The sequence below is a fragment of the Triturus cristatus genome, chromosome 7 (genome assembly GCF_964204655.1).
Source record: "Triturus cristatus chromosome 7, aTriCri1.1, whole genome shotgun sequence".
NCBI classification, from domain to species: domain Eukaryota; kingdom Metazoa; phylum Chordata; class Amphibia; order Caudata; family Salamandridae; genus Triturus; species Triturus cristatus.
Window position 1 is genome coordinate 886,950,674 of NC_140590.1, and position 12,960 is coordinate 886,963,633.

The following is a 12,960-nucleotide window of genomic DNA, read 5'->3' on the forward strand; positions in this document are numbered from 1 at the left end:
TGAAGCAAGGGTAAAATTTAGACTCATCCGGCAGTGGGTGAGGACAGGAAACCCCAGCATTTATATAATATTCAGCGAGGGCTCTTTAGTCTATCTGGTCCATGCGCCTTTGTTCTAACAAGTGCAAGCCCATTACAGACCCTAAGATCCAGGATCATGAAAAGAAAGAAGTCAATAAAAGAAAGACTTGTAGTGAGGGGGAATACGGCAAACATTAAAAACAGTCAATGCCAATATGGGTTGAGCGCATGCACAGGATTAATCAAAACTGACAAACCACTTGAAGAGAAGTGTCATGTGAGCAGTCGGGTTATAATTGATTCAGCATATAGTGCTCCGCTTAGCAGCAGTAAAGGCACTTCAGATGACATCTGCAAAAAAAGCAATCTCGAACTGGTAATAACATGAGACTCCTATGCACGCCAAGATCAATTAAAAACAGCAAATGCAACTATGAACGTACTAGTAAATTCCCCCATTAAACTAACTATTCCAAGAAACTACAAGGGCTCCATTAGGGATTATGTAAATATAATAAAATCTGGGGCAGATCCGAAAGAAGGGCCAAATCTAACAAAACTAAGAATCAAATAAAGCCCAGAGCTAAAGCAGAAATAGTTCTTCTCTTCGGATAAAAATCTTTTATCAAGGGAATCCAGTACTTTAATATCATGGTTAGGGGATCTTGACAAAACAAAACTCTCAAAACAAACCCGTGGCTCACTAATTAATAGTAGCAATACTAAAGGGATACAGAAGAATATAGCTTCTGTCCCGTTTAGGGAGAAAAAGAAACATTAATTTGATGTCCCTGTGTATGTACACGCCTATACTAATAACCATAGGCTGTTTGTGAAAGCTATCTGTCCTACCCAAAAATACAGGCCGGTGTTAGTGGCATCCAGGAGAAAAGTGACCAACAAGGTACAAATGAGAACAAAATAGGAAAAATGTCTGAACAAATAATTAATAAAAAAAAAAAATTGGTTACCTGGATAATCTCCATGGAGGGGACCTAGAAAACAAAAGCCAAGAGAAACAGCGAATTGATTTTAATATATTGAGCAATAAATCTCTCCTTGAAAATGTAGCAGGCGCAATGGATTTAAAAGATCAACATGATATGCTGCTGTGCTCAATGTTATCTGGGCATTTTGTACAATAGCAGGCTAATGGGATCTCCACCACCATATTGGAGTCAAAAATTCAAAAGATAAATGAGGCAGTAGATATACGCTCTATAATAAGAAGATTCTCTGTGCCATATATGATTGATTTATCCTCAATGGAAAATGATAAATGCCTCTCAGGCAGGAGTAGACTGTCAGAAAACAAGGACATAGGCCTCGGAGGGGCCCTCAGATCAATAAGGCTCAGTCCCTTGGGAAGAAATAACAAGAAACCTAAGTGTGATACCATCAATCAGTGAAATCTCAGAATCTATTGTGCAACAGTTAACTAAGTTAGTTAATGACTCCGGAACATAATGTGGATATTAATCTCTTAATGCTGCAATATCTAACAGAATTAAATCAACAGGAAGGGTGTAAAACGACATCTGCTAGTATCATGGCCTAATATATCTTTGAGTAATAACTTTGAGGTACAAGCCTAGCAAGTGATTCCCAACATGCAGATTTTACCAGCTAGTGGGGATAAAAGTCCCAAGGAGTTAAAGAAGCTTCCAGATATCACACCTGTCGAAGTGCTATCAGAGGAAAAGGAGAAAATGGACGACTTTGAGTTCTATCGTCGAGACAAAGGGCAAAAAAGAGTTGTCGCACACCACTTTGAGATCTGAACCAGTGACCAGAGTGCCCACAAGTGAACAAATTCAGCATAAGTCTTTTGAACTATTGTAAACCAGGCCCTGCTATCGGGAATATCTGTCAATATCTGGAAGAAGAAACCTGACTGATCCTTATCAGGCAAACATGTGGGTATTACAACTCGTAAATCTGTTTGCAGATTGAGCTTCAAGCATATACTTTAAAAGTTCAAAGATTTTTCTCATTTTAGTTCCTTACCAAGGCAAATCCTATCAAAAATATTTTTAAAGGTTATAGCCCTGGTTTCCCTTCCATGGTACAAAGAACTGACATCAAACTGACCATAGACTCTAAAACACTTCTATTCAGAGACTGGAGCGAATGAAGAAAACTTGGGAAACTCATGATGTAGTGATTAGGGATTATCTGGCCTATAATCTGAATGCAGTGGAGGGGAAAATTGGTAACCAACGGGTGAGCTAATAATAGTGAATACTTATTTTCCCCCAATGAGCCCCCGGAGAAACAACCTAAAAATCTGCTTCATGTAATTGAAAATATTGGCTCCAAGTATCCAAACCATTTCCGTTCTTCTGTTTAGGGATTTTAATGCTAAACTCCCAAGCTCCTTGCATCGGGATGAGTACCAACAAGAGAAGGAAAAAGGCTTGGGTATTCCCGATCATATACTGGATTGCACCCAAGGAGACCTTAAAGGGAAAACATTGGCAACAATTTTTGAAAGCCTTAATATGTTGATAATTAGTGGTAGAACTAAAGGGGACCAGCCAACGAGACAAACATACAATAATAGAAGGACATCTTCCTTGAACAATTATGTTGCAATTTCATCTGATGTTTTCTACTTGATAAGGAATTTTGCAGTCCAGATTTGACTGGGAGCGGTACTAACCCACTTCTGCACTCATTTGGCAGAGCAATCATCAAATTAGATGCAAGAGCACACAAAGCATCATTTGGTCGATACTACCAAAAAGTAAAAAAGTAGAAATTATTTATTGTTATCGTACTCTCAAGGTATTATTGAGGAAAACAGAAAACTAATGTGCACTGTGAGATGCCTTTCATCTAGTTCAGCAAACAAAGGAAATAGATCGGTGAGAACAACACGGTCCCAGAAAGGAAAAACTAGATTGAACAAGAATATAAGGGAATCCTTCAAACAAGACCATTCTACCAGACAGTCCTCAATAAAACAATACAGAAAGGATTTTAGAAAGGAGCTTGGAAGGCTGACTTGAAATGAGCAAGAAACAAAATGGACTGAGAGGATAATGCCTCTGCAAGAAGGGAGATAAGTCTTTTTGGGTCCTTGTAGGAAAAACCCTCAAGGGAGGGGGTTCAAGAAAATGTAATCGGCGCCAGTAGATGAGGAGGAATGGATAGATATCAGAGCTTTACAGTGGGAAGCATAACTGCATTTAAAAGGGTCCCACTGGGGTCGCCAATGGGCAAAAGTCTGATACAACCAAAGTTATCCTGGATGCTCTAATTCCAAAGAAGACTGAAGCAATAATCAAGAACCTAACAACATTGTGGGCTCAGGCACCTGATTTATCAGCTAACACACTTAAATCAAACCCTAATCTGTGGACATGAGACCATACCCCAGTTTTCACGGCAGTACTCAAAGGAAACGAAATCCCAAAGTCTTGGAAAGATAGTATAAGGATGCCAGTTTGTAAACAGGCCTAAATAAACTCCCAAACAATGATCAAATTATTACTTTGTTGGATATTCTGAGTAAAATATATGCAAAACACTTGCATCAAGCCCTGGTAGAATAGGTCGAAAGGGAGGAGATTCTACCGAAAATGCAACTGGTGATCAGAAAGGGTTATTCAACATTAGATGAGTGTTCCACATTGAAGTTGCTGGCCATGGAATATACTCGTAAGAGAAGCCATCCCCTGTATGTGTCCTACAGCGTTCAATGCTATCAATCATGTACAAAAGTAATAATATTTTCAAATAAAAACAATCGGAAAATAAACCAAGAATGGTGGCTGAAAGCAGTACAGCTTTACACTGTCAAAGAGAATATGTAGTTGAGTATCCTCTTTAAAAACAACCTTTATTTTAATCCCCATACTGAACATCGGGAACAGAGATCAAAATAAGTGGCAGGGCCCTTAAAAATTATGGACGTGGCATTAGGGCACAAGTCTGTGAAAGATTTAAAGGAGACCTATAATCTGAAAATAACAAACTTGCTGCTCTATGGGTGTGAGATCTTGTGTGAGAAATGAAGGAGGGCCGGGATACAGCGATCTTATTTAAAGTTGGCGAAAGACTTGTACTCCATAGAAAAAAAAATGATGAAACGCTTGGTCAAGGATGCAACTTCTAATGGCAACCTAGAGGATTGAGAAAAAGAAGTCAGCTTGCTCAGATGATGCTTACTGATGTTAGAGGCGACCAACAACTGTATTTGATTGATACTAAATACAGTAGTATCAGGAGGTGTACATTGAAGTTAAGACTTGGCCAAGTTCCTGTATTTATAACCTGGAGGATGAACAACAATCACATAGGAGAGGAGAGTATGGAGACCGCTATCTAAACCTTTTTCAAATCTGGTACGTTGACACTTTCTCATCTGATAATATTATGCACATGTTTCGGCCCTTAAAGAAGGAAACTTATTTCCTTTTTCTAGAGAATTACATATAGTCTGGATTATGAATGAATGAAATTTGCAAAGAAATGTGAAAGCCCAGGATTATGTAATAGGCTGGGTGCATTTTTAGAAATTGTTATGAAAAGATTGGCATTGTTAAAACAGGAAATACATAAGTTACAATAAGTGCACTGTGTAGATAATAGAGTATGATCGAACTTTTGCCAACTAATATGTTCCCCCCTTTACTAATCACTTTTTTTGTATCTTTGTACATACTAAATACATCAATACACAGTGTTATATCTATTGAAAGGTTTGTAACTTTAGAGCTAGAGCAAAAAAATAAGATCATTACCTATAGGTGGTACAATGACGTAACGTTTTGGGGAGTTATGAGGGGTTGATATAGAGCAGTGATTCCCAGGCTTTTTAGAACCATGACCGAATATTAAGAATGACAAACTTTTGCAACCCACCTAGCTTTAATGGACATGAGATTGACAATATTTCAATATATTGAAAGCATTGTGTGGTAGGGTCCTGTCATTTATATACAGCACGTTTTCCATTGAAATGGCCACTAAATTTGCACAGACGTTCTGCTTAATTGATAAAACTGTATTGCACACAAATGATTATGTGTAGAAATATGGTTTCAGTGAATATTTATCATTTGTACTTCACCAATTAAAATGTCTTGATTTGTTTTGATTCTATTAAAATCTTTGTTTCCATCATACTTTAAAATGACTAAAAATGTGCTTTATTTTGGCGTTCCTTACTGCTGAATTTGTACAATTAATTTACAGGTGTTTAAATTGTGTTGTGTGTTCGAAAAAGTGACCTCCTGCAGCCTTTAGTTTCACTTTCTGTTGTTTGAAGAAAAAAAAAAAGCATCTGTTTGTCAAACAAATGTTTTTTTGTTGTTGTAATAGCCCCCATGCCACCGTTTCACTTTATTAGCGGCCACGCACCTTTCCTTAGACATGGCTCTTCTAAAGAAAGGGACGCAGCCTTCATGCGCGTGAAAGTGCGGCATGGTGGCTTTGACAACAAAAAAAATATTTGCAATGCAATAGGTCACGCATTTGCGAGATTTTAAGCTATTGGCATTTATAATGCCAATAGCGCAAACTCTCCTTAATGCAAGACCTATGGCATTGAAAAGAAGCTCCCACCATTGTCCCAGCTGCTTGGAAAGTGGAAGCGCGCATGGTGCGCTGAATGTAAGGAAAGCACGTCATGCCTCAATAGGTCAAAACCCATTAAAGAAAATATTGCCTTCACACGAAATAAAACTTACTGTGCCGCAACACAAGTAAATGGGCCAGTCCACATGGGAGGTTTCCAGTGAAGACAAGGTGGTACTAAGGAGGAACTAACAAGGCGATTAAGGAATCAGAAGCCAGCATTTACAAAGGACAACAACACAAGCTAATGAAAAATATAGGCGGAGATTGGACGGAGCTTCAAATCCCTAACTCAATACAGCATGCTTCGCAGAGCAGCACATGATCTGCCCAGGCTCGACCTAAAAATAAACAGCAGGAGACATAGCCTGACATTTGACCTCTTTCTTAGAAGCTCAGCAAATGGTACCTATACATACAGAATTTAAAGACCTCATTATTTATTGTCTTGACTTTGACTACTTAACAAATATCGGCTTGCGGCCTACTGTTGGGAAACACTGCCCTAAAACATACGCCTTAAATTTAGTACACAGCATTTTGCATGGACACCTCTTCGACATCACCCATTTCCCACATTATCCCCGAAGAAGTTTCATCACTTCCTCCACAAGTCGTCTAAATCGGCTGACTTGCTGTTATCACTTCACATGGAACCTAGCCTTAGCCAGTTGGATGTGGTGAGGTCCAGATCATAATTTCAAAAACTAGCACTGTTAAAATAATGTAATGTCAAAACTAAATTCATAAAATCTTAAATTTATTTGTAATGTACCATAAAAAGTGATGAAAATCTGTAAAGAAAACCAGGCAAAATAACTTTAACCATTTTTGATTTAAGTCAAAGGGGTTGAACATTGCTAAAGAGTTCTGTGCGAACCACTGTTCTGTGGCAAATAAAGGAAAGTCATTCATAGTTACATGCTGCTCTTAGCGTGGAAGTGTGCATGTTAAGTTTCACATAGGGACAAATTGTCTGCTGCATTGTATGGTTTGCCCGAGCTAGTTCTTTCTCTCTGAAATCGCTGAGACCAAATCTGGAGAGCAGACAGTGGTGTTTGCCTGAGGCCAGGCATGGCTTTTTGGCCTAAAATGGCGCTTGTTGGAACTTATGATGAAAGGTTTTGCGGTTCTAAATGTTCCGATTGGGCAAGATACCCCCAGTAGCTGGCAGAGTTGCATTGTTTGTTGAGTTAGTCAGTACTTTGTTCAAACTAGATTTTGCAGAGCTGGAATCTCTTACTTGGTATTAGTGTCAAATTCAGCGTTGTAGAGTTTGTCATGAAGATCAGCGCCTAGGTATAGTTGCTTCTACACTTTGATTTCCATTTTGGCTAATTACCTTATTATGAGTCCCCAGTACTACATGTGTCCAGTGTTTCGCCCTTTCTGTACCATGCTATGCACAGATTTGACTATGGCCGCTGCAGTACTTGTCATTTCTTCCGCTTTCCTGGGCTTCATGGCTGACTGCATTTCAGGCTCTTAGGTGTTTGGGATTCCATTGACTTGCAGAGTACCCCCGGCTGGCCTTGTAGTAACTTGCAAAGCTATCTTCCCCTGCTTCAAAGCTACCACTGGGTTTCTGGACACAGATTGGCATTTTTTTGTGAAAGCCTAATCCTTTTGGTGCATCAGGCCCATAATTTCCCAGTTTCACTTTTCAGCAGCATGACCTGCAAAATAAACGTTGAGGGATTAGATTATGATCTCAAACTCACAAACTACACTTCTTTACTTTTCAATATGGCTCAGGTCTTCTAAATAAACGGTGATGCCACCTATCAGTAAAAGACAGTGCACTGGTTTTTCAATTAGAGTTTTGAGTTGTTATTTTAGAGAGCAATGATGATGCTATGGGAGTTAGCAAATAAAATAAAAATAAAGATCTTTCATAAATGGGTAGTTTGGAAAAATGATCTTATAAATAGGGATTTAGGCTTGCATGTTTTAGATTAAAATAGATGGACCTTGTAAAATACTCATATTGTTTCTGCCACCTTTAAGTTTTTTAGATCAATTAGCTATGCTAACTTGTAGGTAATGATAGTCCTTTGTACTGACTGGTACAGCACAATGGATGACCAAAGGCACAGGGAGAGAAGTTACCATGTTTTTCTTACTCTAGTCTAAAATGTGGACATGGGAGAAATTTCACACCACATTCATAGGGTTCATTTCAATAAAGTGTTGTTTTAATCTATGGAGATATTGGCAGTTTGTGCATGGCCATATTCATGTTACTAGTTTGATTGTAGCACAGAATCTCATGTGAGCGAAGGTACAGGCTTCATTCCTCAATGGAGGTGCACTCAGGCAAATATTCTTACAGCTTGTTTAGCGAACCACAATCTCTTAGCACAACTTGTATTGCACAGGATCTGGGAGGCGCAGTGGTTTAAATTGAATTTTTCTTTTTCTGGAGGCATGGGCTAAGTCAAAACCATTTTGTGGCCAAATGAGCTGGCAAATGCCAAAGCAAGACAGATCCTTATTCCATCTTCCGATGACCAAAGACTCTGTTTCTGTAAATATCACTATTTTCATTGATGCTATTTTTTAAAGCATTCGTATGCATTTCGGTGCCAGGATAGCCATGAAGACTGAATTACTCTGCCTCCTTGTGTGTGATCGAACCCTTCACCGCTTCTACCCATATTGCACCTATTCAATTGCCGAACAGATAGCAAAGGGAGTGGATGCTTTCCTTTCTATCACATGATCTCTAAAATTCAAGCAAGCACCTTTGTATCATAGTTTTTACTCTTAGTTATGTGCTGGGTGGAGGGCGCAATCTATCAGGCCACCAGTTTCAACAGAAGTGGATATATGTTATGAGCTCTGCATTCTTTTTCTGTCACTGCCTCTTCTTTATGGCTCATAAATGAGTTTTTGATTTGCAGCCCCACGTTATAGTCCATTGTGCAGCAGAAAGGAGGATAGATGTTGCAGAAAACCAAGCTGATGCTGCTTCTGAGCTCAATGTGGCTGCTTCAGGGAACTTGGCCAAGGAAGCAGGTAATGCAACTGGTAGTGTGGTGGTTCTGTAACTCAATACATCTGAAGCCTGGTCCTTTTTTGAACTGTTGATTCATTGAAGTTTAAATGTCCAGGATGAATATCACAGTTTTTTTATTTTTAAGGAATCTGTGTTGTTTTCCTTCCTTACAATCAGAATGCAGAGTTCACTCTACTTTGTTGCTTTCTCTTTTGTTTTTCATATTTATTTTCCTTTCTTTTGTAGATCAAGTTGGTGCATTTTTGATTTATATTAGCTCAGACTATGTCTTTGATGGCACAAGTCCCCCTTACGTCGAGGAGGATATGCCCAACCCTTTAAATATGTATGGCCGGACGAAACTGGAGGGAGAAAAGGCAGTCCTGCAGAACAGTGAAGGTACAAGCAAACATGATTTAAAAAGTGCATTCATGGCTTACGCAAAACTTTGTGTAGTTTGCAGTTTTATCAGGGAGTCTTAGGACTGAAGTGAAGGAGGCAACCAAATCTTTTATAATGTTTTGTGACTATCTGGGTGAAGTTTTTTTTCTTAGGTTTGTGATTGAGCCCCAACTCTTTTTCCACATTTAGACAATATATAAATGTTGAGAGTCCTGTAAAGCTGTGAAGTAGACTTTGCACTGCTGACCTGTTAAGAGAAGGCAAAGGCAGAATCTGCGTTACGTATGTCCTCAATATACATACAAGTACATGTTCAACAGGGCAGTTTAAGTTCTATCCCTGGGCTTTAATGTTTACCCTCTCTGTTGACATTCAATAGGTTTATGAAGCATCTTAGAATGCATGACAGGGCGAATGGTTGGGCAGTGAACTTTCTAATCTTCCCCTCCCAGATAAACTGATGGAACTTGCTGTGGGGGTTGGTGACCACAACCACTAGATGGTCAGTCTGAGAGAGTTCCCTTAGGAGATTAAATCCTTCCCCTCCATCTTGAAATGCCAGAATAGCACACATGTATTAAATTTCTTGAGGTATATATCGTGCCTGACACTTTTTCTTTATTTTGACTAGGAAAAGTTTGCTTAGGAAGCCACTTGAATGAACAAATTGGTGTTATTGCCCCTACTGCTTGAATCCACTTACTTCTTATGAAACAAGAAACTGTTCCTCTTGCGAAAAGTGAATGTGTCTGGAAGGAACAGACTTTTCCTGGGGCTCCAGCAGCTTCACGTAGAATCCTTGTACTGTCTTTGGTACCTGTGTCCATGATCAAAGCTTTTCAGTCCTGTATTAATTATTTCCCCCTTAGCCGTTAAAGGGGAGGAAGTGACTTTCTGCACTATAGAAATTGTAAATAGTAAGGCTCGCCTTTAGTGATCTTCCACCCCTGAAAATGCCTCTGTAATATCTTTCTCTTCTAACTTTTATTTATGTGGCAAATAAGGTGTTGAAGAGGCACTGTCTTTACGTGATACACCAGAACACTGGGAACCTTGACCATGTTATTGTCTGAGCATGTGCTCACTTTATGCCTGGCCTGACAAAAACGTTGCTGGTTAAGATTTTCCTGTTTTGATCTTTTTACCACCACAGAGCGCACGCATTGTCGAAGCTTTTGTGCATTGGAGTTCCCAAGGCAGTTTTCCCTGGGAGACTCCTTTCCCCTGAACTAGTGGTCGGGACTCCTGTACAGTTTTCTGCCCCGGTCTCTGCTGCCCATAGTACTGAAAAAGATCAGGAGAGACCAGGTCCAAGTCATCCTAGTGGTATTGAAATGTGTGAGAAGAATGTGGTACCCTTAAACTTCTGGCCATGAGCAGATGTCCACTGATCCTGCTGTCCCTTTCGGAGAATCTCCTGTCACGTCAGCAGGGCTGGGTCCTGCATCAGAGCCTGCACAATGTACACCTCCATGTGTGGAGATTGAACAGTTGATGTCTATCAATCTGACTTGTGTGTGAGCAAACTTCACACTTTGTCCGTGCAGCAGCCATACACATCTTTCTTCCCAGACAAGTTGGTTCTCAAGAGAAAAGGGGCATTCCTGATGAAAGTTCACGTAAGGCAATCCATTACCTTGCTGTCTTTCTGTGCTCCACCCCACATTCTAGGGAGCAGCAGCTTCTCCACTGTCTTGACCCTAGGAGTGCCCTCAGTTTTTACATCGATCAGGTCCCGTTGCTTGGACCATTGACTTTTGTGGGTTTCTCTGGAGCAAAAAAAGGTGAAAGCAGTACAAAAGAGGACCAAATCCAGATGGATTGTTTTGTGCATCAAAATGGGCTATGGGCTACTAGCCAAGAAGCAGCCCATTGAAGGCATGTGTGCCCATTCCACCAGAGCAAAGGCTGCTACCACTGCTAGATGACTACATGGGTGTCCTTTCCTCCACACGTTCATGATGCACTACTGCCTTGATAATCGGGTCAGGTGGGTCGGACACGTGGCCCAACCTGTCTTGCAGGATTTTCTGGTCTGAGTCATTCCATGGACCCCACCACCTAGCGAATTAGTGCTTTGGTATCTATTCACAAAGTGAGAAATCTGCGTTTAGGAATCTCTATCCGAGGAGCAAGAAACATACCTTTTCTGGTACAGACTCTAACTTCCGATTCCTCATGACGCTCACCCTCCCCATTTTGTGGAATGAGCTCATATAGTGCATTATTAAGATTCCAGCCTAGAATTTGCACACTGGTAGATTGATTTCTTAGGGCTCCGCATCTGACAGCACAAACGGAGATCAGAAAGAACCTGATATCATCTTGCAGAGGTGGAGCAGATATAGTGAGTCACAACGTCACATCCGAGGCGGGATGGATCTGACACAGAGCCGCACAACGCCATCTACCAAAACATGGCTGAATTGCTGTATAAATGTTTCTGTATCCAGTGGGTGCCTGGGGGAAATTCACAAGGTGAGTTTTTGTGTTTATACAGAGTCTCTACAAGATAAGGCATTACCACACGTAATCACTCTGATACCCTGCTCCAAGGTTGAACGTAGTCCAAGTGCCTGAGATGCACACCTGCCTGTTGATCAAGGTAGTGTCTGGTGTTGAGGGGTGGGGACAGGGTAGTTATTGCCTATGATTAGTGCTAGTTGCAGGAAACTGGGTTTTTGTTGCAGTTGTCCCCCCACTTTTTGCCCCCTTTTTAGCTACTGGATGCTGTTTTTCAACTCTGACAGTGCGCTGAGGCCTTCTAAGCAGACCTCGGTACCAGTGCTCCTTCCTTAAAACCAAGTGATGTCTGATTCTTTCACAGTTGGCTTAGAACTTTAGCACCCCTGCTAGTCCCTAGAAAATGATACTACAAGTACCTAGGGCATGGGTACTAAAGATGGTCCCTAAGGTCTGCAGCATATCTTTTGCCACTGTAAGGGACCCACACACAAATTCTACACTGACCGCCATTGCAGGCTGTGTGACATGGAGCAAACCATGTTTGAAAACCATGTTTGAAAACATGACATGGCACACTCCTGTGTGCCATGCCAAAGACACTGCATGGGCTATATGTAAGTCACCCTACAGCAGGCCTTGGAGCTGTTGAGCAGGGTGCATTATAGCATATGTGAAGACCTATCTTCATGAGCAGACATGCCCCTTTAATGTCTAGTTTAATTACTAGATATTGCAAGTGAACAGGGAAGCCATCTTAAGGTATGTACTGGGCACTGGTCAAAACGAGTTTCCCAATTACATAATGGCTTCACTGAAACCTATGGTGTTTGGTATCAAATACCTTGTATTAATAAACCTACACTGATCCCAGTGATGGATTTATGAATACATGCACCCAGAGGGTACGTTAGAGGTACCCCTGAACCCTACTAGTCCTCTAGTGTGCTGGCTGACTACTCTGGTCCAGCCTGCCACTACAGACGAGTTTCTGACCCCCCAGACCTGGAGGATGCCACCCCATGCCCTGAGGCTCATTTTGCAACAGGAGAGGCAGGGAATTAGCTAAGCAGGAGGAGTGTTGCACTGGCAGGCTGGACACACCTCTAGGGTGAGCAGCCTGAAGTGAACACGAAAATTAATATTCCACCATCTTGTGTGTGATGGAATTAGGAACTCTGGGACAGCGTGAGGCTCACTCCCCACAGGAAGTGGTCATCTAGGGGGTATAGTGACCCCAAGGGTAAGTAACCCATTGGCTACTACCCATCACTCCCCTAAATGAGTATTTAGGTGGCCCCCTGACACCAGGAAGTCCGATTTTACTACTTGGAAATGAGGAAGAAAGGAGGAGGACCGAAGAGAGCGAGAACTGAAGACCTGCACCATAGATTGGTGCAAAACCCTGCCATGCTGCTTGCACTTCCTCTATCGCTGGGACCGACTTTGCCAAGAGCTGGACACCCTCCCCAAAACACTTAGGGGAATGCCCAG

The 12,960-nt window shown here is 41.1% G+C and overlaps 1 protein-coding gene across 2 annotated transcripts in view; it reads left to right on the top strand.

The window, feature by feature from the left end:
- Window positions 1–12,960, top strand: part of MAT2B (methionine adenosyltransferase 2 non-catalytic beta subunit) — a 378,228-nt gene that overhangs the window by 228,746 nt on the left and 136,522 nt on the right. For both annotated transcript variants that reach the window (XM_085617836.1, XM_085617835.1), the window contains exons 3-4: window positions 8,507–8,621; window positions 8,848–9,000. In XM_085617836.1, the coding sequence (XP_085473962.1) occupies window positions 8,507–8,621; window positions 8,848–9,000 (268 nt within the window). The remainder of the gene's footprint in view (window positions 1–8,506; window positions 8,622–8,847; window positions 9,001–12,960) is intronic.